The sequence below is a fragment of the Littorina saxatilis genome, linkage group LG5 (genome assembly GCF_037325665.1).
Source record: "Littorina saxatilis isolate snail1 linkage group LG5, US_GU_Lsax_2.0, whole genome shotgun sequence".
In the NCBI taxonomy this organism is placed as follows: Eukaryota; Metazoa; Mollusca; class Gastropoda; order Littorinimorpha; family Littorinidae; genus Littorina; species Littorina saxatilis.
In genome coordinates, this window is record NC_090249.1 from 12,800,808 (window position 1) to 12,827,065 (window position 26,258).

General features: G+C 43.5%; 3 protein-coding genes across 4 annotated transcripts; 2 read left to right on the plus strand and 1 right to left on the minus strand.

Annotated features, from left to right (window-relative positions):
* Positions 1-1,671: 1,671 nt before the first annotated feature.
* LOC138966334 (large ribosomal subunit protein eL37-like) lies at positions 1,672-18,509 on the minus strand. The gene is made up of 4 exons (XM_070338531.1): positions 18,392-18,509; positions 17,962-18,097; positions 13,395-13,479; positions 1,672-1,787 (listed from the first exon to the last, which is right to left on the minus strand). Exons 1-4 carry the CDS (start codon positions 18,392-18,394, stop codon positions 1,706-1,708), a joined length of 306 nt encoding a protein of 101 aa, XP_070194632.1. The 5' UTR covers positions 18,395-18,509; the 3' UTR covers positions 1,672-1,705.
* On the plus strand, positions 11,601-12,690 carry LOC138965821 (uncharacterized protein C17orf113-like). The gene has a single exon (XM_070337914.1). The coding sequence runs from the start codon at positions 11,636-11,638 to the stop codon at positions 12,587-12,589; it is 954 nt and encodes a 317-aa protein (XP_070194015.1). The 5' UTR covers positions 11,601-11,635; the 3' UTR covers positions 12,590-12,690.
* On the plus strand, positions 18,474-25,253 carry LOC138966331 (F-box only protein 4-like). 2 transcript variants are annotated; one of them, XR_011455671.1, is made up of 7 exons: positions 18,474-19,004; positions 20,312-20,523; positions 21,021-21,244; positions 22,320-22,595; positions 23,060-23,226; positions 23,776-24,231; positions 24,619-25,253. XR_011455671.1 is itself a non-coding variant. In XM_070338529.1 (6 exons), exons 1-6 carry the CDS (start codon positions 18,474-18,476, stop codon positions 23,854-23,856), a joined length of 1,491 nt encoding a protein of 496 aa, XP_070194630.1. In that variant the 3' UTR covers positions 23,857-25,253. The 2 variants fall into 2 exon arrangements, 1 of the variants encoding a protein (XP_070194630.1); XM_070338529.1 differs by having other exon boundaries at positions 23,776-25,253.
* Positions 25,254-26,258: the final 1,005 nt, after the last annotated feature.

A 26,258-nucleotide genomic window follows, 5' to 3' on the forward strand; every position in this document is an offset into this window, starting at 1 on the left:
CCGTGTATCTCTCTCCCCGAGTCTCTCTCTCTCTCTCTGAGTCTCTCTCTCATGTACGATTATGTATGTACCTCATTGAATGTTTTAATGATATGACAAAAAGATTACTTATGCAACAGAAATCAATACTTATTTGCCAACATTTTACAATTTTTACGTTAAAAATGTGAAGAAACCGGTTATAACAAATTTTTTCCTCTTGTCCTCGATTATAACGAATAAACAAGAAGAGCAAACGCTCGATCGAGTCACTTTCGCAGTTCTGAATAATATATGAGGCATCAGATGGACAGGAAGAAATTGCTATTCACAACACAATGAGTCACGTTCACATAAAATTTGAGCCCGGTCACTTTTATAGTTTCCGAGAAAAGCCCAACGTTAAGTTGTGTGTTGCCGAACAGAAAAGGCTAGTTATCTCCCTTGTTTTTCTGATAACGTTCGTAAAAGGCTACAGATGTAAATACTTTGATGTAAAGAATAATCCTACAAAGTTTCAATCACATCCGATGAACTTTGTCAAAGATATAAAATGTCTAATTTTTCCTTTGACGCTGACCTGTGACCTTGAAAAAGGTCAAAGGTCAACGAAACCATCGTTAAAGTGTAGAGGTCACGACTAAACAAAATATGAGCCCGATCGCTTTGATAGTTTCCGAGAAAAGTCCAACGTTAAGGTGGTGTCTACGGACGGCCGGCCGGACAGACTAACACTGACCGATTACATAGTCACTTTTTCTCAAGTGACTCAAAAACGTTTTCCCCTGAGATTCGTTATAAACGGTTTCGACTGTATATCAAGAGTGTGCGTATGATTGTTTTTGTTCGTTTGTTTGCTTTTCTTTCTTTATTTGGTGTTTAACGTCGCTTTCAACCGTTCAAGGTTATATCGCGACGGGGAAAGGGGGGAGATGGGATAAAGCCACTTGTTAATTGTTTCTTGTTCACAAAAGCACTAACCAAAAAATTGCTCCAGGGGCTTGCAACGTAGTACAATATATATTACCTTACTGGGAGAATGCAAGTTTCCAGTACAAAGGACTTAACATTTCTTACATACTGCTTGACTAAAATCTTTACAAACATGGACTATATTCTATACAAGAAACACTTAACAAGGGTAAAAGGAGAAACAGAATCCGTTAATCGCCTCTTACGACATGCTGGGGAGCATCGGGTAAATTCTTCCCCCTAACCCGCGGGGGGTGTTTGTTTGTTTAACGCCCAGCCGACCACGAAGGGCCATATCAGGGCGGTGCTGCTTAGACATATAACGTGCGCCACAGGCTTCATGTCTCACCCAGTCACATTATTCTGACACCGGACCAACCAGTCCTAGCACTAACCCCATACCAGACGCCAGGCGGAGCAGTGTGCGTATGATAGTTTGCCTTGTGTTCCAAATGGCACTATATAATTTTGCATTTCGTGTGTGTGATAAGAGTTTCATTTATTTAAGTTCATAAATATAGTACATATCATTGACAATTGTGTGCAATTGCTTGCTGTCAGCCACAACAATTTTGAAACTCTAGAATTACAAGAGCTTTCATCCCTGGTTTGTACCTATTACCGAGACAGTTGCAGCAACATGAAAGCTATGATTCTGGTGGAAACCAAACAGCCAATCAAACATGCACACACACACAGGGGTAAAAAGACAGACAATCGTAACATTCAACCTCATTTATTTGTATGAACAGTTCTACTTGGCAGCAACAGTTGATGATGCAGGTGCGGCCGCCTTGTTCCTGGGTTTGGGAACTGTGCCCTCCCTGAACCCGTTCCTGAAAAACATGAGCAAATTCACAAATGATTAATCCCACGAGGTGTACAGCAAGGACCTATGAAAATTAAAACATGTCGAAAGATCTATATGACATGAAAATCAGGAACACATAACAGGGGTGTTGTTTGGGTTGGCCCTTCGCCGATTTTTTTAAAAACTTTGGCCGAAACTTTCATGTCCCTATTGGCTAAAATGTCCGAAGAGTATTCGCCTAAATCGGCCAAAGATTGTCCAGTTTTTTGTATTGGTCAGGCTTTGATTGCTAAAACTGCTGCCAATGTACTTAGACAACTGACTGACGTTTCTTTCCTTCGCGAATATTAAAAACGAAACATCAATTCAATAAATGTTAGGAAACGCTACCGTTGCTGAGCTTTGGTTCAGTTTTGTGTGTTGCATGTAGTTGACTTATTTTTACTTTGTGGGAAAGTACCGATATTATATTTTGTAAACACAATATTTATGCTTGGACGAGAATGCAGGTGAACTTTCTAGTCCTGTCAAAACAAGTTGTTTACCATGCTGTTCTTAGTGTGAGTTCGTGGCGTTCGTTCGGATTAAGTGCGTCGGCCCTTTTGATGTACGTCATAAGAGAATGTCGCTAGTTTAGTCCATGCACGGCTCGTATAATGTAGTTGTATCGTGTTCGGTCTGGAATATTCTCGAGATTGAGTATTTACTATATATGCCAGCGCGATTTGAATGTTAAAAAAGCTTCTATTTGAGTTCTGCTACGATGTGCAGTTGTATGTATGGAATGCTAAATAAATCCTCGAACTCAATTTGACGAGTTGTTTTCTGTTGCTGCGAAGACGGGCGACGTAGAATAAAAGAACACAACTATACGACGTTTGAGAACTTGTGGCAATCTCAAGTGTCGTGTAACAATTGGGGGCCAAGCCAAGGATCTACGTTTAACGCCAAGGGTTTTCCAGTAACAAAGACAGTCAAGACAGTCACAGGAGGTAGCCATCAATCGGGTGTATCCTGAGGGATCAGTATTGAGACTACGGAACCGTGGATTCGGTGTGACTGGTGAAGAGTTTGGTAATCGCCGCAGCTCGGTACGGTGAGCGACGCCGGAGTGTATCGGGATTACAGAGGTTAGCTGCCGTTTGGACGAGACGGACTTCGTCGCGGAGCTAGTGCATTAATACTACGAAATACGACTGGGGTACGTCGTGTACGTATCGTGAGCAGAGTGCGCCGTCACGTTAGACGAGGAGGGTGGCAGCCTGCGTCTACGAAGGTGAACAGCGACGAGAGAAGCATCGGAGGTGCAGTAGAGACTGTGTTCTTTTAGAAGACTACATTCGTCTACGTTCGTGGCTGTGAAAGAATACAGACGAACGCACCGGAAAAGACCAGAATGGCTGAGTTCTGGGGAAAAGGAATTGAACTGGGACTAAAAGGCAAGCAGTTGACGGAGTTCGTCGAGTCCCAGACACGACTGCTGGCGCAGCGTGAAGAAAGACAAGCGCAGCGTGAGCGAGAAGAAAAAGAAAGACAAGCGCAGCGGGAAGAAAGACAAGCGCAGCGTGAAGAAAAAGAAAGACAAGCGCAGCGTGAAGAAAGGCAAATAGAGCTGAAACGCTTAGAGCTCCAAATAAAAATGGAGATGAAGCGCTTAGAGCTTCAGACAGAAATGGTGCGTGTTCAAAATGAGCACGAGGCACCACGCCAAAGAGATAACCAGCAGCAAATGTTACACAGGGCACCGAAACTTCCAGCATTCGCTGACGGGAAGGACCAGATCGACTGCTACCTTGCAAGATTCGAGAGGTTCGCTGAGAGTGCTAGATGGCAGCGCGACGACTGGGCGATTCAACTCAGCGCACATTTGACTGGGGCAGCACTTGAGGTCTACGCTAGACTCTCAAACGATGACGCCAGAGACTATAATGTACTGAAGGAAGCTCTGTTGCGTTGCTACAACTTCACTGAAAGGGGCTACCGTCAACGCTTCCGCGAATGCCAGCCATTGTCTGGAGAGACACCGAGCCAGTTTGTGGAGCGCCTGTCGTCATACCTGCAGAAGTGGGTGGAGTTATCAGGTGAAGAGCAGTCATACGAGAGTCTGCGGGACTTGATCGTGAAGGAGCAATTCCTTAATGCCTGCCCGAAGGACCTGGCGACCCGCTTGGAAGAGCAAAAACTGCGGGGTTTGAAGGACATTACTGATGCTGCTGAGCGTTATCTCATTGCTCATGGAAGGACCCTGGGGACGTCAAAGTCATCGAAACCTTTCCAGAAGAGCGGGAACCAGGGAAACCAACCTGCCAAGGGACAAACTGAGTCCGCACCATCATCCAATGAAGGGCAGAACATAACGTGTTTCCATTGCAATGCCAAGGGTCACCGAGTCGCCAACTGTCCCCAAAAGAAAAATAACGGACATGTCAATGACAAAGCGCAAGAACATCGACGGAGATATTACGACAACAAGAGGCAAACGAGTGGCTCGAACCAACAAGTATGTGCGAGCAGCGTCATACTTCCAAGGGCTGCCGAGCAAGTGGCTACACCATCGGACGTGGAAGAATGTATTTCTGATGGCCAGCTTCTACTCGCCAATGGCAAGTCAATCTCTGTCGTCGCCAGCGCAGCTGTGTCAGTGTCGAACATGCCCGTGTCGAAGGGATTTGTTGAGAAGCAGGAAGTGACTGTTCTCAGAGATTCGGGCTGCAATGGGGTCATCGTCAAAGAGGATCTGGTGCCAACAGAGAAGTTCACTGGTGACTTCAAGTGGACGCTCATGGCTGACAGCAAATGCGTGAAGGCACCAGTGGTAAAAATCCAGATCGATACTCCATACTTCACCGGAGAAGTTGAGGCCGTCTGCCTGAAGAAGCCCTTGTACGATCTACTAATTGGGAACATTGGGGGTGCGAGACGTCCTGATGACCCTGATTTCGAATGGAGAATGGGCTCAGCTCAGCCTGCTGCTGAGGAGGAAGACCCACTGCCATTCGCGAATGAAGATATCAGCGAACTGTTACGAGATGACAGAGCAACTGTGCATCGCCGCGACCAGCCGCAGGTTGTAAGCGCTGTGACGACCAGAGCCCAGGCGAAGAAGGACAAAACAACTACGCCACTCAGGGTCACCAACAGCTCTGCAACTGCTGTCGTGGACAGGGATCAGCTGATTCAGCTACAGGAAGCTGATTCGACCTTAACAAAGTACAGGAGTCGTCCTGTCAAGGAGATGACTAAGGGCGAAGGCACTGTGCAATTTGAAGTGAAGGCCAAGATTCTCTACAGAGTGTTCCAGCACGCGAGAGTCAACGGTGGGAAGCCATTACGTCAAGTTCTGGTGCCTCAACCACTTAGGCGCCAGGTGATGGAGGTGGCCCACGACTCTATTATGGGAGGTCACCTGGGGGTCAAGAAGACATCGGACAAAATCCAGGCTGCGTTTTACTGGCCAGGACTGCATGCAGATGTGACTCGATTCTGCCGATCGTGCGATATTTGCCAGAAAACCATACCTCGAGGAAGAGTCCCGAAAGTACCGTTGCAGAAGATGCCTTTGATCGACCGACCTTTCAAGAGGGTGGCCATTGACCTCATCGGCGAGATCAAACCGCCAAGTGAAGAGGGTCATCGTTGGGTACTGACCCTGGTAGACTATGCAACCAGGTACCCAGAAGCCGTGCCTCTGAAGAAAATTGACACCGAGACTGTTGCCGAGGCACTTGTGGACATTTTCAGCAGAATTGGGGTTCCTGAAGAGATCCTCACAGACCTGGGGACACAGTTTGTCTCTGAATGCATGGAAGAGGTCAACAGGCTGCTGAGCATTCGTCACTTGACTACGACACCCTATCACCCGATGTGCAATGGGCTGGTAGAAAAATTCAATGCGACGCTGAAGTCCACGCTGAAGAAACTATGCAGTGAGCAGCCAAGGCAGTGGCATCGCTACATCAATGCCTTGCTGTTTGCATACAGGGAGGTGCCACAAGAGTCCACTGGATTCTCCCCGTTCGAGCTGATGTACGGGCGGACCGTGAGAGGCCTGATGCAGATACTAAAGGAATTGTGGACGAAAGATGTGGACACACCTGAAGTGAAGAACAGTTACCAGTACGTGTTCGAGTTGCGAGAGAAACTGGAGGAGACTCTCGAGATTGCTAGAGAAAACTTGAGAAAGTCTCAGGACAGCGGAAAGCACTACTACGACCGCAAAGCCGTAAACAGGAAGTTTACACCAGGTAACAAAGTGCTGATACTGCTTCCCACTGATCACAACAAACTACTGATGCAGTGGAAAGGCCCATACGAGGTTGAGGCCGTGGTAGGGATCAACGACTACAAGGTGAATGTCGGCAAGAAGTCCAAGATCTACCACGCTAACCTCCTGAAACTGTATGTGGAGAGACCTCCGGAAGCAGTACAGGTCGCAGCAAGTGTGGAAGAACCAGCCGAACTAGACGAGTTCGACGGCGAGGAACTACTGGAGTTGGGAGACCTCCACAAGAAAGAGGGAGTGGATGACGTCAAGTTAGGACCTGACCTGACAGAAGATCAGCAGAAGGAGCTGCATGATTTTATGGGCGACTTCACCCATAGGTTCTCTGATGTTCCAGGCTCTACGTCCTTGGTCGAACATGAAGTCCACCTCACATCTGACGTTCCTGTTCGCTCAAATCCATACCATATCCCGTTTCAGGCTCGGGAATCCTTGAAGAAGGACATCGACAGCATGTTGAAGATGGGGGTCATCCGTGAGTCATCATCCCCTTACTCATCTCCCGTTGTTGTTGTCAAGAAGAAAGACGGTACAAACAGGGTATGCATTGACTTCAGGAAAGTCAATAAGATCACCGTGTTTGACCCTGAACCAATGCCGACGGCAACTGATCTATTCCGACAGTTAACCGGCAGTAAGATCTTCTCAAAGATCGATCTCAGCAAGGGATATTGGCAGATTCCTGTGCGCGAAGAGGACATACCAAAGACCGCCTTTGCAACTCCAGACGGAACGTATGAGTGCCTGCGGATGCCTTTTGGCATGGTGAACAGTGGTGCTACCCTGAAGAGGGGAATGCGAAAAATGCTCAAAGGAATGAAGAATGTTGTGTACTACTGGGATGATCTGCTAGTCCACACGGAGACCTTTGAGGAGCATCTGGAGACTTTGAGGGAATTGTTTTCCCGCCTGACAAAAGCTAATCTGACCGTGAGACCCAGCAAGTGCATTTTGGGGACCGACAACGTTGACTTCATAGGTCATTCACTGAAGGAAGGTCAAAAGGGGCTTTTGTTGGAAAACGTCACCAAGATCCTCAATGCGCCACGTCCTGAAACCAAGAAGCAGGTGCGATCCTTCCTTGGATTGGCTGGGTACTACAGAGAGTTCATTCCAAACTTCGCCGCCATAACGGCGCCTTTGTCGGACATGACCCGGAAAGGATGCCCCAACCGAATACTCTGGGGACCAGCTCAGGAGAAGGCATATCAGACTGTGCGCGACCTGATGTCACGAGACCCGGTGCTACGCCTTCCTGATACTGCCAAAGAGTTCATCTTGCGTACAGACGCATCGGACGAAGGGATCGGCGCCATGCTGATGCAAGAGCATGGAGGTAAACCGTTTCCGGTCAGCTATGCCAGCAAGAAGCTGTCAGGAGCCGAGAAGAACTACTCGACCATGGAGAAAGAGTGTTTAGCCATCGTGTGGGGAATCAAGAAATTTGAACTCTACCTCCAAGGGGTGAAATTCGTGCTTCAGACTGATCACAAACCCCTCACCTACCTGAACTCTGCGAAGTTTGTGAATAATCGTATCATGAGGTGGGTGATGTACTTGCAGAACTTTGATATGCGAGTGGAATCGATCAAAGGTTCAGACAATGTTGGAGCAGATTTTCTCAGCCGAGTATTTGAGTAAAACGGTGTTCATTCTACAGACTAATGTACATACCTGGATTTCAATCTGTTATGTATATGTCACAGGACAAACGAGTATCCAGGACAATCCAGAATTGTCCTAGGACAAACGCGGATCCTTGTTTGTCCTAGGAGAAACAAGGATCCCGGTTCTTCCTGGAAAATATCAAGTACAAATGCAGATCCTTGTTCTTCCTAGGAGAAATGAGGATCCTCATTCTTCCTAGCGGCCAGTAGAAACCAAGAATTAGTACAAATCCGGATTGTCCTATTTACATATTGCTTACAGTGGGAAACTTTGGGAAGTGAGTTCATGGACACAATATCAACAGTGAATCGCATACAGTTGTCCTCATTGAGGAAGTGATGGATCCATCATGTGTTCCATCAGATGCAAATCCTGCCGATAACCACTTGAAATAGGACAGTTTGTGTTGTGGTGTCGGTCAGATATGGTCGAATTGGAAGATGACACATCGGGTCACAAAGAGGCACGATTTGAAGCAAGGAAAGCATACCTCAAAGCCGCATCGCGTCAACAAACCCGTTACGAGAAGAGAACAAAACAGCTACGTCATACATTTGAAGAAGGCAACACAGTCGGCATCTAAATTCATAAAGTGGATAGGACTAACACCAGTGCGAAACTTCTGCCATGCAAAGTGCTTGCAACGAAAACAATAGACCACAATCTTAAACTGTTCAAAGTGTACACAACATCAGGTATAATAAAGAACTGGTTCAGACCAGAGGAATTGATTAATATGAACAACGTACATTTTCCAACTCTAAATGACGTGGAACCCAGCAGTCTCACAGAGATCAGTCTGATACAAGCCTCACGGGCGTGCACTGGATGGCATGCATCTTCCAGCTCTTCTGCGTCAAACGTCTGCAAGTGCAAGACCACTTGTCTGACCAACAGATGTTGTTGTAAGAAAGCTGGGATCATGTGTGGGACAAAATGTCACCCATCAAATTCTTGCTGCAAGAACTGAGTTTGTAGTGCACGTGTTGCATTGGGCAGACCCAAAGGGTAACTTAGAGGCGAACAATTACACTAATGACACTGTCAATTTATTCAGTTCATTTTCGATCTCAGACTTTTTATTATTCTCCCTACTATTAGTCCGGGCAGGAGGCCTTGATCATGGGCTTGCTTATTGGTGTTGATCAAACCTTTAATTAATTTAGTTAATTATAATTTCCATTCAGATGATTTTCACACTCTACTGCCTGAGCACGTTCTGTATGGATCAATATCAAATGTAGAAAATGTATTTAACTATAGTTTCTAAGCAAAGTCTATTTTTTAGAAAAACGCTCACACATTTACTGTTCTTCTTCACTGTAACAGCGATGGTATATAGTTTCGTCAAAAACCAGGTCAACGATTTCTTCCTCCTCCCCGGACGAAATTGATCAACATTACGCTGTTTTATTTTGTCGATTATTAAACCATTGATTTATTGTTCTAGTGTTTTCCATCTGTAAGATTCCAGTTTGCACTAGGACAATCTTGGATTGTACCATATCTCAGTTTCTACTGGCCGCTAGGAAGAATGAGGATCCTCATTTCTCCTAGCAAGAACAAGGATCTGCATTTGTACTTGATATTTTCCAGGAAGAACCGGGATCCTTGTTTCTCCTAGGACAAACACGGATCCGCGTTTGTCCTAGGACAATTCTGGATTGTCCTGGATACTCGTTTGTCCTGTGACATATATATAATATCTGTACAGGTAGCGTTTCAATGATTGAAAGAAATTAGGTAAATTTCTTCTGGTGTTGGGGGTAATGTTAGGAAACGCTACCGTTGCTGAGCTTTGGTTCAGTTTTGTGTGTTGCATGTAGTTGACTTATTTTTACTTTGTGGGAAAGTACCGATATTATATTTTGTAAACACAATATTTATGCTTGGACGAGAATGCAGGTGAACTTTCTAGTCCTGTCAAAACAAGTTGTTTACCATGCTGTTCTTAGTGTGAGTTCGTGGCGTTCGTTCGGATTAAGTGCGTCGGCCTTTTTGATGTACGTCATAAGAGAATGTCGCTAGTTTAGTCCATGCACGGCTCGTATAATGTAGTTGTATCGTGTTCGGTCTGGAATATTCTCGAGATTGAGTATTTACTATATATGCCAGCGCGATTTGAATGTTAAAAAAGCTTCTATTTGAGTTCTGCTACGATGTGCAGTTGTATGTATGGAATGCTAAATAAATCCTCGAACTTAATTTGACGAGTTGTTTTCTGTTGCTGCGAAGACGGGCGACGTAGAATAAAAGAACACAACTATACGACGTTTGAGAACTTGTGGCAATCTCAAGTGTCGTGTAACAATATGTTTTGCACGGAAGCCATTGCCAAAAATATAGATGCCAGAGTGGTTCCCCTTGGACAAGGGAAACCACTCTCAACATTTGCGTTCGCCGGTTCGCGATAGTTTATCAGTCAGTCAGTGCTTTCGATTTGGATTTGAACATTATGTCGCAACCAAAAAAGAAAAAACCTAAATTGGCCAAGATTTGCTACCCTTCGCCAAGGTAAGTGATTCCGGACAAAATGACAGGAACACCGCGAATGTGGACAGTGTCAGTGTGAGTGGTAGTAGTGTAGTCGAGTCGATCGAAGCAGAGATAGCAGACCATAGTCACCGCAAATCGAAATCTGCTGAGCCAGAGAATGAAAAGTGTCCTCCAAATTGTGGTTTCCAAGCAAAATGCCTCACCCTACACGGTCTTATATTGGTGTTTTACCAGTCATGTTTCCCAAGGCTTGTCAAGATTCGCACAAGATTGGAAGAGTTTTACTTTCAAGAAATAAAAGTCAATCAATCAATCAATGAGACTTATATCGCGCATATTCCGTGGGTACAGTTCTAGGCGCTCTGCAGTGATGCCGTGTGAGATGAAATTTTATACGGCCAGTAGATTGCAGCCATGTCGGCGCATATTTACCTTTCACGGCCTTATTCCAAGTCACACGGGTATGGTAGACAATTATTAACTGTGCCTAAGCAATTTTGCCAGGAAAGACCCTTTTGTCAATCGTGGGATCTTTAACGTGCACACCCAATGTAGTATACACGGGGGGTGGTTCGGACACCGAAGAGAGTCTGCACACAAAGTTGACTCTGTGAAATAAATTTCCGCCGAACCTGGGATCGAACTCGCGCTGACAGCGGCCAACTGAATACAAATCCAGCGCGCTACCAACTGAGCTATATCCCCGCCCCGTGAAAGGTTTCAAAAAGTTTCAGAGAACTTGTCTGATGTAGTTAAATCAGCAAAGCTGATTGTTTCTGTTGCAGTATGCAACATATAATCCAGGGGCGGATGAGGGGGGGGGGGGGGGGGGGGTGGGTGAGGAGGGAAAGGGGTATTACAGGGGTTCCGGGACCCCCCCCCAAAAATTCTGTCTGTGAATTTTGTTTTTTCTTTTTCTGTCTGTAGAGCCTGGGGAAGCGTTATTGTCACAGTATGCGACATGTCTTCCTTCTAACCATACTATATGATGTCGGGAGCAGATATCAGTGAAGATAAATTGCCATTATTTAATACTATTACTAACGTTAAAAGAAATAATGAGTGGCTGCTGACACCAGTTGATCATGTTTAAAATCAAGGATAAGCCACAAATCCGGGATCGCGTTTACCGGTAATTTCCGGTATTTTACCGGTTAAGATTCGCCAATACCGGAAAAAAAAGTGGATGTCGGTCGGACGTACCGATTGTTATTTGGTTTGACCGGTAAAAAAAAAAGTAGTAATTACAAAAATCGTTTGTCAGTACGAGGGAGAGAGAGAGAGAGAGAGAGAGAGAGAGAGAGAGAGAGAGAGAGAGAGAGAGAGAGAGAGAGAGGAGAGAGAGAGAGAGAGAGAGAGAGATTTGGATGGCTTGTTGTGACAGCGCTACAATGTTGCGATTATGTCTCCATTGCATATGACACTTGATGTCTGCTCTTGATGAGGTCGAGTACAAATGTCTAAAACACCCAATAAGTGTGCGGTGGCTGAGCTTGGGCAAGGCTGTGGATGCTGTGAAACAAACTTATCCAGCCCTTATTCTGGAACTTGAAGAAGAAGGTCAGCGTGGGAACACTTCGGCAGTTGGACTACTGAAGAAAGCAAAAATGTTTATCTTTGTTGCGATTACCTACATGTTGGCGGATGTCATTCCCGTCATCGATCGGCTGAATCTCACTTTTCAGAAAGATAACGTCAATCCGTCTACAATAAAGCCCATGGTGGAAAGCACCACACACATGCTGACACAACTTCTTGACACACCAGGAGACAACGAACGAGAGTTTTCTAACTCACTGCAGGGAGCAACATTCAACACCACAACTCTCACCCATCTTCACAACAGAGGACAGTACGAAAGAGTACGTAGAGACTTTATTCAGGGTCTCATTGATGCATTGCGCCGTCGCTTCCCACAGACTGAAGTGACTATTTTGTCAGCGCTGGCAACCGTTTTTGATGTGGAGCGTTACCCTGGGGCTGATAGATTAGCAGGGTATGGGCAGGCCGAGATGGATGTGCTGAGACGGCATTACACAGCTGTGATCAACCCAGAACGAGCACAGCGCAACTTTTTACCCTTCAAGACTGCAGTCACAAATTTCGACACCGTGTGCAGGTGTGTGATCAGGCAACTGTATGACCAATTTCCTGACTTTGGCGAGCTTGCCAAAATAGCTCTGGTCATCCCAGTATCTAGTGTGTACGCAGAGCGAGGATTCAGTGTGCAAAACCTCATCAAAACAAAAGGGAGAAACCGCCTGAATGAAGACCGTGTCAACCGCCTGATGATGCTTCGCTGGCACAGCAAGTCACTCAGGGATTTTGACATCGGCTCTGCGCGTGAAAACTTTTTGACAACAAAGACTAGGCGAAAGTGAAACTGTAACAGTAAGTAACTAGTGAGTAAGTCTTCAAGTTGCGTGATTACTATTTGCTTTCCTATTTTATTTCGGAAGTCTCTCTCTCTCTCTCTCTCTCTCTCACACACAGCGGCTGCTGATGTGTTACTGTCAAGTTGTGCGACAGTTGCTTTGAGGGGGGGGGGGGGGGGGGGGGGGGGGGGGAGAGAGAAAAAACGTCCGCATATCACTGACATTGATAAACATTGATTTAATGTATTGTAAGTCATTGTTTGTCTTTTACTGGTTGCCTTGGCAAGCTTACCGATTTTCGTGAGAGCCTTGTAGCCAGCTCATGACGTCATACCGGTTTGAAAAATACCTAGCGCGATCACTGACAAATTGTTTATAAAATAGCTCAAATTCTTCAGCTTCGGGAAAGCCCCCCCACGGGAACCTGGACCCCAGGTTGTTGTCCTCTCTCTCTTTATCTTCACGATACTCATATTTTCATTTTTTAAATAAATTTTCCGGAACACAAAACAGGAAACTGTATTTTCCGAACACCATGATCATTTTAATCATTTTCTAAAACAAATATGGCACCTCAGTAACGGCAGGCATGCCTGTGAAAGGCGCTCCAGGATAAAAAGTACACACACACACAAAGATGCTGAAAAGACACACCAGACATTATTTTCTCCACAGTTGACACAAAGTAATGTGTTGACGTGTTGTTAGCAGTCGAGCGCCTTAACAAAAAGTGTACTGCTTAAAGTACCCTTGTAGCAAAACAGCCCTGGAAAAAGAATGAATCCCACAAGGCTGACTTAAACTTTGTTACCTGAATCTGCGGAAGACGACCTTGAGGTGACGCATCCTGCCAGTGCCAGTTGTCCTCCTCCTCTTGGACTTCTCACTCCAGTTGACTGCACAAAGCAACAGCTCCTTCAGTCAAGGTATTGCATAGCAACCACACACAGCATGCAAGTTTTTTGTGTGCTTTGGCACAGACAAAGGTAGTGCCCTGATCTATCATCCCTGTGCCCTTTCCGCCTAATCAGCAGCAAAATCTATGTACAGTGGTTCCATTGTGAAGCTATTCCAAAATGTGCTAAAGGAGTAAAGGTCTCAATGAGAGGAAGTCCTAATCTAGAAGTACGTTTATCAACAGAGGACCAAAGAAAAGGTCTTGAGTTTTTTTTTCTCTAGCGTTCTTTAATTCAATAGTGCACTGCGTTCCTTCGCAAAATGACGTTGAGCGACACACATAAGTGTTGATGCGGTACTCTGATCTTGTATGTACACACCGAGAATGTAATCTACATTGCAATTTACAGTAAAGTCCTGCAGCATCAGAGGGTTTTTGTACTCTAATAATCAACTGCTCTGCTTTCCTATCGCAAAGTGGCGTTGAATGGCAACTTTGCTTAACGACCGGAAGTTATAAAGATTGGAGCTTGCATAATGGTCAGAATCTTGTATACACTTGGAGTGCGTGTAGCCAGTGCGGTAAATGAAAAGCATAGGTACAAGTTCATTCTGTAACTTCAAAGGTATCTAAAATTACTTGGTATGCATACAAGAGCAGGATCTTCAAAATTTGAGGCTTAAATTGCAGAAGAAAACCATTCCTGAATTTACAACGTTGAAGTTCAACATTTCCTTACATTTACCTATGTCACTTTTTGTTGGCACTGGTGTAGTGCCTACTGACCGAAACCCAACTGACCAAAAAACTCCATCATTCTATGACATCATGCCTCTAAACGCTCTCTAACCGAATCGTCTGCCGTTTGGTGTGTGCCTGCGTACGTTTTAGCGTCATGTCATTTTACCATCTTGGTTTATAAGTGACTAGCGGATAGAGAGTGTGAGAGAGAGAAAGTAAATAGTTGATACTTGATAAGGCCGACAGTTTTCAGAGATAATCGATTATTATGTTGATGAATTATAGTACCCAATATTGACGGACTGTGTGATATCTTCTGCTATGGTCTGTTTCGACAGTGATATCAAAATCGAGACCGGAGATTGAGATTTTGATATCACTGTCGAAACAGACCAATGGCAGAAGATATCATCACACAGTCAGTCAATGTTAGATATATTGCTAATTCTCTGGACATTTTGTATTTTCTGTAAAGAAATTACAAAAGTATTTGTCTCAGTTTTGGCTGTTCCATATTCCTCCCTCTGATTATTATTTCTTTGTGTTCACTCTTTTCTTGTACTTTTCAGTATTTTAAAATATCTTTCCTTTCAAAAAGTCTTTAGTCACTTGCTCAACTAAATTCTGGGATAAAAAACGCTGGCGCTGGACCCGAGTACTCTTCAGAATGGCTCGCTCCCCCAGTATGAAAGTTTTTGTCTTGTGCACGTGGATTTAAAATTTTTTTTTTTTAAAAATTAAAATTTATTTTACACAATTAAAAAAATTATTACACTAAAATACAAGAAGAGCAAACGCTCGATCGAGTCACTTTCGCAGTTCTGAATATTATATGAGGCATCAGATGGACAGGAAGAAATTGCTATTCACAACACAATGAGTCACGTTCACATAAAATTTGAGCCCGGTCACTTTTATAGTTTCCGAGAAAAGCCCAACGTTAAGTTGTGTGTTGCCGAACAGAAAAGGCTAGTTATCTCCCTTGTTTTTCTGATAACGTTCGTAAAAGGCTACAGATGTAAATACTTTGATGTAAAGAATAATCCTACAAAGTTTCAATCACATCCGATGAACTTTGTCAAAGATATAAAATGTCTAATTTTTCCTTTGACGCTGACCTGTGACCTTGAAAAAGGTCAAAGGTCAACGAAACCATCGTTAAAGTGTAGAGGTCATTGGAGGTCACGACTAAACAAAATATGAGCCCGATCGCTTTGATAGTTTCCGAGAAAAGTCCAACGTTAAGGTGGTGTCTACAGACGGCCGGCCGGACAGACTAACACTGACCGATTACATAGAGTCACTTTTTCTCAAGTGACTCAAAAAATTAGACCGCTCATGCCGGGAATCGAACCCGGATCACTTTGGCCATAGTCGGACGCGCTTTCTATCAAGCCATTGGCAGTGAACTCAAATGACTAGACTGCTAACGTTGCTGCTTCATAAAATAAGGTCGCGCAGTGGCACACGCACGCAAAGCACGCACGCACGCAAAGCCTGGTTGTCGCTGGCTGACTGGGCGGTTCTATGAGCCCATGAGCGATACGCATGCTTTTCATGACGCACGCGTTCGGCTGTTCTATCAGCTCAATGGCTGGCTGTCGCTCCGATTGAATTCGTCCAACCGTCAAGAACTTTTGTGTTTTTTGGGGCATTTAGGTCCCAGGTAACATTATGAAGTTTTAATACGATCAATCGGACCTATTATCAAGTTAGTGTATCAACTTTTGAACGAACTGCGCCCAGTAGTTTCCCAGCAATAAGCTGTTAAGTCGAGACAGACAGACAGATACACAGACACACAATTAAAGTCTGCTGGACCCTCCTACTGCGTACTCGGGGATAATTACATCTATATCTATATATGCTTGTGTGTGTCTGTCTTTCTGTCACTTCGCGATGCACGGCCAAAGTTCTCGATGGATCTGCTTCAAATTTGGTGGGCATATTCAGGTAGACCCCGGACACAATCTGGTCGATGAAAATTTTCAACACGTGCTCTAAGCATGGCGCGGTGAACCGATTTTGGTTTATCTGTAGATCCATTCCCAGGAACTCTTCCTTATCTTCTCCAGTGTTTTGCGCGTCTATCTACCTTCCTTCGTGTGGCGTCAATCACGTACGGTATTTGCAAGAATACTGAATGAGAAAGTTTGATCTTCCGATCACAGCTACCGTATCATCCTGAACTCAGGTCAAAATGAGTACGGGTCATTCTCTGAGATAACTGGCGATAGCCGTTCAGCGATGACTGATCAGAATGCTACGGTATGACAAGCAGCTTCAGATATTCCCGTTACTATTTTTAGAAGGTCACTGTCCACAACGCTTTCCTTGCACCCATTGTCCTCACTGTAAAAGTACAAAGGTCGAATCTATTTATAGCCACGCGAAAAATCCACTGTCATATATACAGCTTCTCTGTGTGTGTGTGGTGTGGTGTGGTGTGGTGTGGTGTGTGTGTACCCCACGCTGCATACTCTGTCTCGCGATTCACCCGGCGAAGCCGGGTATTCCTCTAGTTTTCATATATATTTGTTTGTTTTTAAATTTAGGTGGTTTTGCTTTTGAAGTGGGAAAGAGAGAGGTCATCGATATCAAAACTGATAGACGGAAATGTCGTCGATATCACTTTTGCACTGAGCTCAGTTTTGCCCAATTGACCAATGGAAATCCACGTAACATGTGAAATAGCAATATGTTGGTTTAGGGTAACCCGGCCGACCCTATTTTCTTCCCGCCGACCCTAAAACTTCATTTCTCACAAAAAATCCCCAAAAAAATCCAACCTCTGGCACATATAGCGAACCATACCGATACTAAAAATAAATATTTTATTTTAAAAAGCTGACCTACCGAACTATTTTTGTGTGGTCATGTTACCCTTACTAAGTGAGTGCGTGTACATGCCCGTGTGTGTTTGTAAGCGCGCGCATGCGTGCGTGATTGCAACTTATAAATGCCAATCATCCCAAATAGTAACCCCACACACACACACAAACATCTTTATATCGACGTCGTCTTGGAATTTTTTTGGTATTTGAGAGAATATTACTCATGGGGAATAAATTACTTAAATCTAAAGCAGAAATACATCAAAATCGCCAAGAATCGAGTTTCGCTAGAATTCCACCACAACATCGATATGTAGATTTTCGGCCAGTAGGCATGGAACCCTGGCAGTATGCGCTCCATGAAGTCCTTCACTTGCAGGTTCAAACTCAACCTGTAGCTCATTTCTCATGAATTCCTTGCGAAACCGAGAATGAAAGGGGTATTATTTTGAGCACATGCTGCATAAGATACACAATTAGGCCTAGTCGTTTGTAGAAATTGTACCGATTATGAATCTTATTTTATTTCACAGCCTTGTGTGATACTATGGATATGGAGCGCTGCAGGGGCGGACCTAGTTGTGGATAAGGGGGGGGTTCCAAATTGGAGCAGGGGTCCAGGGGCCGCTCAGGCACCGGTGGGGTCCATGGGCAAAGCCCTGGTGGGGGGTCTGGGGGGCAAAGCCCCCCAGATGCTGAAGGAATTTTATTTTTTTAGGTCAATCGGAGGCCTCTCGTGGAAGATAACAAGGTAAAAAAACAACGGATGGGGGGTGGGGGGTTCCGGGCACCCAGGAACCCCCCCCTAGGTCCGCCCCTGCGCTGGGACTTGGGATAGGCAAACAGGGGTCCTACCACACAACTGTTGCTAAAATAACACCCAAAAGAAACGAATGATCACTCACATTGTCTTTTCTTTGCAGCTGGGTATCCACACGAGGAGCATGTTTTCTTTTGGATGTGGTAGGATCGGCGTCCACACCGACGGCAGTGGGTGTGGGTCTTGTTATGCCGCTTTCCGAAGCTGGACGTACCCTTCGTCTGAAATCAGAAAGTACAATGCAATAAGTCATGGGACAGTCGGTATGACTATGCACACAAACTTTCGTTGAAGATGAGACCTGACGAAAACACTACCAAAACAAGAGCATTGTCAATCATCCAAGGGGTCGAACTCCTTAAAAATAAAGGATTTACATGACGGGGAAGGGGGAAATAACAGTCAAAATAGTCAGAACATTAACTCGTCAACAAATGTTTGATATCCATATTCATGATAGCTTTATGTTTCACATAGATGTACTTGATAAAAGAAGGGCACTATCACATCCTCACCATGATGGGTACGCGACGGAAGTTTCAAAAGGAAGAGCCTCGTTTGGAAAGTAGGAAAGGGAAATAGGCTTGTTTCTCAGGCATGCGCACTGCTTGTGGCAACTGTCAACTTCCTCACTCCACGTTGGAGGAAACACGAAATACGCGACACCCTGTCATATCCTACGACACGCCTTTTTTCTATAAAACGTCAGGATGTGTCCCGAACTTATCATTTCAACACGGAGATTTCTTCAGACACTTGAATATCCATCAAGGACCTTCACACTTGATCAAAATGATGGCGTTAGCTCTTCAATCCAAACTCAGTGATTTCACTGCCAGTGGCCAGGAAAACGAAAGTTATCAACAATATGAAAGGCAGCTGGACTCAGAGATATTCGACGTGCTTTCTTCGGTCAGACAGCTTCTGATCAAATACAAAATGTATAGTAAAAGCAGTGATACTCCCGCCGTGTCAGGAGGCCTGCAACAGTACATTCTCAACAAGCTGAAAAAAAAGGGAGACAACGAAAATAGTTTGACACAGAGGCTGAAGGCTCTGTACCTGAAAGATGACATCGTGAAACTCGGTGTTGAGCAGGGAAAAACATCCATGTTCGACTGCTTGCCGGTAAGGGATTTACTCACAAGCACTTAACAATTTGTTTCCAGCACAATCAATATGATTGTGGGCAGTAATGGAAAGACAAGACAAGACAATAATTTGCACCCTCTTCATTTAATTCTTAAGGTAGTGACTATATCCACGGGTCCGTGCCTCTAGTCCCCCATGCTATATCCACGTCAGTGATGTCATTTCCGCGGAATCTCGGAATCGTTCGGAATCACTCGGCAGTCGAAGCCTCGCGTTGGCACTCGGGACTCTTGGCGCCATATTGTTGAGATGGAGGAGGAGGAAGAATCAATTTGTGTTGCAATTTGTTTTCATAAAATAACAGACCCTGTGTTGGGTCTTGTAACAAAAAAGAGGAGAAGTAACTGAATTCACAAACTCATTGCTGAACGACCGCTTGATCTTCTTAGATTTTAAGAGAGCAAAAAATGGTGAATTCAAAATCATGGGAGTACTGTGGACAGTTGTGACTTTAAGGAGTTCAGTCCCTCAGCACCAATCTAGCGAATAGGGAAGACCAATACATCATTCTTCATCTTCCGGTTGGTAGCTTTAGTCCACACGTTGACAACATTCACTTAAACATTTGAACAATCGACACATGCTTCACACTGCATCAAAAATCACCGCAAACTAGGAAAGTGCAAATCCCGAATAAACATGCAAGTTCAGGTGAGGTTCGTATTAAGAGGGGGAGGGGGGGGGGGGGGGCTGCAATGTTGCAATGTCACCACAGAGAACGCTGTATACTGCTCATAAAGTCTAAACATGGAATTATGACATTGATATTTTACAGCTGACGTCCTAGCCGAACCGAAAGCAGGAAAATATTGGGCAAGAGTAGCGTCCCTTGTCAGTGACGTGGATTTAGCATGGGGGACTCGAGGCACGGACCAGTGGATGTAGCCACAGCCATCTGTAATTGACCTTTTTGGTATCCGAGCAGCTCTTGTGAGATACCCGCGAGACACGCTCTTTGTTAGGCTTTGAACATCGCGAGAACTTCGAACTTTGGCTTGTGCAGCTCACACGAGATCACTGTACCGCATGCTTTGTTATGCTCTGAAGTTTGCGAGAAATCATGAGAGCTTGGAATACCGATAGGTCTATTGAACACACACACAAAAATGACATTTTCATTTCTTTGTTCACAACCATAAGCTGAGATCAGTTATGAAACCAGACACACATGTACTGTTTCCACATCAGTTCTGAAATGTTATCAGGATCCATTTACTTCGCCCTGTTAAAAAAAAACAACAAACGGAATAATATGTTCCACAAACATGTTCATCTTTTTTCAGGTGGATGTAAAGTTACATATCTTCTCCTACCTGGATGCACAAAACTTGTGTCGCGCATGCAGCGTTAGTCGTGACTGGAGTGAACTGCTTTGGGATGATCTTCTGTGGCGTCGGCGCTTGCAACTGGATAGACGCACTTGGTCCCAGGTGTCGCACGTCACTAATCCTCAGGTGTACACTGATGCTGCTTCTGAGCTGTCATACAAGGAAATGTAAGTGAACATAATTAAGGACCTGAATTTTGCTTTAATGATGAATATGCTAGTGTTCTCTCTGCTTTAGGACTGAAACAGTGTGAGAAAATTAAGTTTTAAAGGAGAGGGGGTGATTTTACAGATTTTATGAAGAGATTCTGTTTTAATAGAACAAAAATAGTGGTATGTTATGCTTTAAAAAAGACATTGATTGGATTCTGGCAGAAAAGATGAGAGCCAGTTGTCACTATCTATATGCATTAAACCTTTAAGCTTACATGTTTTGGTAAAGCTACATGTATTTCTATTTCAATTTATTTTTCGTTCCATGCTCCTTCTGTTTCCCTTTGTGTTTGTTTGTTAGTCCTGAAGAAGCTCTCACAAGCAAAATTTGGTTTCAGTATTGTATGTGCTGTCCTTGTATTTGTGGGTACAGATTTTTTTTCTCACTTTGTTGATCTCACCCACAGTCACTTTGTTGTTTAGATTTCATTTTCTTTTTTTCTTTTACGCAGATACCTCAGATGTTCCCCTGAAGTTCTAGCTCTGCAAAGAGAAGAAAGCTCGGCCTTTCACCAGGTGTCCTCTGTGTTGAAATACTTCATGCCCAAGAAAACGCCCAAGGCAGCCTTGTTTGGTCCTGGCATCGAGGGCAGCACCAGTCTCATCGTGCGCAGAATGCTGTACGAAAACAACAGTCCGTTCACTCGTGTGGCCTTGTTCCCTGGCCAGTTTGATGGTGAGTAGCCTTGGGCTGTGTGGAAAAAGGCTCTCTGATCTTTAGCGACAAACCTTGCTGTACAGCACTTGCTTTCATTTCAGTTTACTGGCAAGTGAATGTGTACCACTTTAAAATTAAACAAACCATATGTCTTTTTTGTATAGTTGCTTCAGCTTTGATTGAGCTATAGGGTTCTGTATGAAATTTACATTTAGTCTTTCTTTGTCTTGCTGAGTGTATGTACAGTCCAGAGAGGAGACGGACATGGTGTGAGCTTGTCCTGGGGGGTATATGAACATCTCAGTGGCAGGGGGATGGAAGCACTTGTTAATGAGTGGGAGTGTGTATGCGCGTGGTGTGCACGAGGATGTATGCACGTGAGTGATATTTGTAAATGTGTATTATTATAATATCATCTTTGTATTTATATTATTGAAATTGTTATATCTCGATGTACAGCGCTAAGAGCATAGTTAAATTTGTGAAGCGGCGCTATATAAGCTATCTTTATTATTATTATTATTATTATATTCACTCTTTTATTTCAATTTTTGTTTGCCCTATGGGGAATTGTTGGATTTTTTTTGATTTTTTTTTTAAATTGAGACATCCTATTTAAAAGTTTTCACACAAATGTTATTATTAAATCTTAGTTTGAGTTATGGGGTGTGTAAGGCCAAACAAAAAAAGTAGGTGTGGTTAAGGTAACATAGCCAAAAAAATAGGGTAGGAAGGTAGGCAATCACTTTTTTTTTTAAACTTTTTTTCTAATGTGTACAAATTAAACCTACTTGACAGGGAAATAAATGTGCGACTCGAGCGCTTTCGCTTTCATTGCGTTTTGTGCACTGTGTTTTTTTTTGTTTTTTGTTTTTTGACAAATGTAATAAAAAGTTATAGGGTCGGCCCCTAAAAATAGGGTAGGTCGGGTTACCGTAACCACACCTATTTTTTTTTAGGCCTAAGCAGCATCACAAGTGATTGTGTAATAACAATGATGAGCAATGTATCAATTCCTCTATTTGTGCATGCTACTTTGGGACATCTTTCCAATGAGAACAAAGTGATCAGTGTGTGTTAACTTTATCCGCAGGTTTTGGAGCAGGGATGACACTGCAGCTTCAGAGTCCCACCATCCACACATTCCACCTCACCGTCCTGTACACGGCTACGAAGAACGAGCGTGACAACAACGCAGGAAACCAGGCAGAGAACAGCCGATTGTCTCGGAACCGCATGTTGAACCAGCAGAGTAGCAGTCAAGGGGATGAAGAGGCCAGATACGAATTGCTGCCAGCGTTGCAACAGTTGTGTCATACTCTTAACGCTTTCATCTTTGTGGTTGATGCTTCAGGTTCGAAGGAATCTGGTATGTATATTGTTTTGATTTGATTTTGTGTGTGTGGTAGTGTGTGTGTGTGTGTGTGTGTGTGTGTGTGTGTGTGTGTGTGTGTGTGTGTGTGTGTGTGTGTGTGTGTGTGTGTGAATGAAAATGTGTTTGTGTCAATGTGTGTTTGTATTGGAGGAGTTTGCACTTGCTTATTTGAATGTGTGTGAATGTTTGTTTCTATGTTTGTGTGTGTGTATATCCCTTTCTCTGTGAATCTCTAGCTTGGTAAAAAGCAAGTGGCGAAGTGCCACTTTTTAAGTCTGTCCATATTTATGTTCTGAGAGATTTTTTACAGATAATTTGAGTGTTTACAGAAGATTTTCCAGACATTATTTTCCTCTCATGCTATGTTCTGTTTTCTGAGTAAATGAAGGGAAAAAGTACAATACCTGTTCTGTTTACTGATTCTTTGACAGCAGCAACATGTGTGCTCCTTATTTCAGTGGCAGAAGGGAAAACAGAGCTGAAGATGATGGTGCAGGAAAGATGGGCGTCACCTCAGGTGCCTGTGTTGGTGTTGTCCTGTATCCCCACGGAAACCAGCCCCAGAGTGCCAGCAGTGGACGTGGTGCAGGCACTGGATCTCAGTGCCTTCAGTCGCCCATGGATGGTAAGGCAACACACACTTTTTTAGCAACACTACGATACTACAGCCTGACCACATCAACAACGCTTTTTCCTTTAGGCCAAGAAAAGCAATGCAATGTTTCTGATTCCCCCACCGACCCTATTTTTCCCTGCCGACCCTGGAACTTTGAAAAACTTTTTTTTTAAACTCGATTTTGCAGACTTTCACAGAAAGTTGCTCTTCTCTTTCATCCAGGAGACACAGCTCACATATTTTCTGGCCAATTAAAAGCCACATGTGCCTTTGATAAAAAAAAAAGAAAAAAGGAAAAGTAATTCTTTTTTCCTTGTCACCAAAAAAAAACTGCAGACAATTGATTCAATGGGGAATGAAGGTATCTTAACCTTTGCCAAGTCATCTTCACATTATGTCAGGCTCCTCAGGTTAAGAAACATGGTTTTCAATATTTTTCTCTGACTGTTTTGCTGTGTCTTCTATGCAACTTGCGTATCTCTTCACCATAAAACAGAAACATTGTTGACAGTTTTGAGAACAAGTGACTGTTACTGATTAGTGAAAACTATGTTTCAGGTGATGAACTGTACAGCAGACACACTGGAGAATGTGGAAAAAGGAGTGCGCTGGATGATTGAAATGTGCCAGAGAAAATGAGGCTGTTTTGTTATATTTTCTGTATGGACCAAGGACTACTGTGTGTATGGACTTATATTATAAACATATCAAATTGTCTCAACACATTCTTCTTTCAGAACCGTCATGAATTTTGAGTCTCAAGGCCACCGTTTCTGAGCTGAGAAGCATAGTGAAGTTTGAGTCTCATTAAGGCCTTCTTTTCTGTGAATCATAATATATTGCTGAACATATACAGTGACAATGACTTTCATTATACTGAAAGGTGTGAGATTAAAGACAGAAGTCTACAAAAAAGTGACTCTCCAGAGGACAGTGACTAATGCCTTGGCTGGTTCCAGGTATAGATTGGTTTAAAAGGTTGTGTTGTTTGGTATTAGCATTGTGATCTTCATCGTATTGAGAGTACCCCCCGCGGGTTAGGGGGAAGAATTTACCCGATGCTCCCCAGCATGTCGTAAGAGGCGACTAACGGATTCTGTTTCTCCTTTTACCCTTGTTAAGTGTTTCTTGTATAGAATATAGTCAATGTTTGTAAAGATTTTAGTCAAGCAGTATGTAAGAAATGTTAAGTCCTTTGTACTGCAAACTTGCATTCTCCCAGTAAGGTCATATATTGTACTACGTTGCAAGCCCCTGGAGCAATTTTTTGATTAGTGCTTTTGTGAACAAGAAACAATTAACAAGTGGCTCTATCCCATCTCCCCCCTTTCCCCTGTCGCGATATAACTTTCGTGGTTGAAAACAACGTTAAACACCAAATAAAGAAAGAAAGAAAGAAAGTATTGAGAGTCATGGATGGTTTTCTGTTAGTTGAAAGCATGGCAAGGTTGTTTCTGAGCATTTCTGGCCAGGTGCCAGTGTTAAAACTCTGTGAAAGCCTTAGCCAACTTGATTGCACTTCTTGTGTATGTTTATATTCGTGGATTTGAATTTCCATGTTTTGTATGGCTATAGTGAAAGAGTGAATTCTGCCTTTATTGAGGCAAACTTTCCCACGTGACATTGTAGGCCAGTCACTAACAAGGGGTATGTTTGAAACTCATGGAAAAAGAGCATGTGCAAAATTTGCTTCAATAAAAGCAAGGGCGTTCACTGTTTCACAACCCATACAACCCCGACAGAGTTATTTCTAGAGTACGTCCATTAAATATAAATGTTGCACCACACAGTGATTTCTTGTAAGATGATAAAGTTGCTTATGTCTGTGTTTTTTTTGTTGTTTTTTTTTCTATGTCAATCCATTTATTGTTGAATCAAGACTCTTTGGTGTTAAGAATTGTATTGCTATATTTTGCACATAATTATGCGGCATATTATATTATCAATTAGCGTGTTGTTTTTTTTCTTGTTTTTTTCTCTTGTTTTTTCTCCAAAATTTTAATCAATCAATAAACACGTGATAACAAACATGGAAACTGTGTGTTTTCTGTTTGTACACATACTTTCTCATTTGCATGCTTTACCTTAAATCAGAGACAATAAACAATTTGTTTCTAATTAATAAAACGTCAGACTAACGAAATCTCAAAACAACATGATTTCCAAAAAATAATTTCCAGTGTTAAATTGTGAATCGGTTTTTAATAAAATGCTTACGCACATCTTTGCGATTAAAATAATATGGTTAGTCTTCTTCATATTTTTGCTGTTACTTTTAATACCAAAAAGCACATCTGTAACATTCAACCTAATTCTTTCGCCAATGTTTACTAATATGTACATTTCAATATACCGTACTTTCCGGGTGACAAGGCGCTTCGTTATACAAGACGCACCCCCTTCTTTTAACAAAAATTGTAATCCATCACCCATTGGACGCAGGGGGCCGATAGGGTGCACCAAAATGACCCAGTTTTTGCCATGAGAGGTGGTTCCCCTGTCATATCTGAGAGAGGAAACACTTCCTGCACCGGGGTCAGTGACCGACTTTAACTGAGTGAAAATATGTGTGCTCTGTGTGTGCGGCCAGATCAAAGGCATTGTGATAGCTGGGTGGCCTTGTTTATAGACACGACCTTCTTCCCAGGGGTCAATGACCCAGTTTTTGCCATGAGAGGTGGTTCCCCTGTCATATCTGAGAGAGGAAACACTTCCTGCACCGGGGTCAGTGACCGAGTTTAACAGAGTGGAAATCTGTGTGCTCTGTGTGTGCGGCCAGATCAAAGGCAGGGCAGTACCTAGTAGCTGAAACATGCATTATCACAAGTTGTTTGACTGGTACTCAGGCGGTCTCTTTGATTTTTTTCGTATTTCATACACGGATTAGACGCTTCGTTATACAAGACGCAGGGGTCGAACTCGAGGAAAAAAGTCGCGCCTTATGACCCGGAAAGTACGGTATGTCTGTGTTAACTTGGTCAAAGGATTGGACATGGTTGAACAGTTTGCTTGCCTGTCTTAGTATCATGCAGAATTTGACC

What these genes read in the sequence shown, in the direction of transcription:
- LOC138965821 (XM_070337914.1), top strand. Translation starts at nt 11,636, where the DNA reads ATGTCTGCTCTTGATGAGGTCGAGTACAAATGTCTAAAACACCCAATA.
- LOC138966331 (XM_070338529.1), top strand. Translation starts at nt 18,474, where the DNA reads ATGCGCACTGCTTGTGGCAACTGTCAACTTCCTCACTCCACGTTGGAG. An exon ending in GAGCTGTCATACAAGGAAAT is followed by an intron (nt 20,524 to 21,020) that starts GTAAGTGAACAT and finishes TCTTTTACGCAG; the next exon opens with ATACCTCAGATGTTCCCCTG. An exon ending in TTCAGGTTCGAAGGAATCTG is followed by an intron (nt 22,596 to 23,059) that starts GTATGTATATTG and finishes TCCTTATTTCAG; the next exon opens with TGGCAGAAGGGAAAACAGAG.
- LOC138966334 (XM_070338531.1), bottom strand. An exon ending in AGCTGCAAAGAAAAGACAAT is followed by an intron (nt 13,480 to 17,961) that starts GTGAGTGATCAT and finishes TGCTTTGTGCAG; the next exon opens with TCAACTGGAGTGAGAAGTCC. An exon ending in GTCGTCTTCCGCAGATTCAG is followed by an intron (nt 1,788 to 13,394) that starts GTAACAAAGTTT and finishes CATGTTTTTCAG; the next exon opens with GAACGGGTTCAGGGAGGGCA.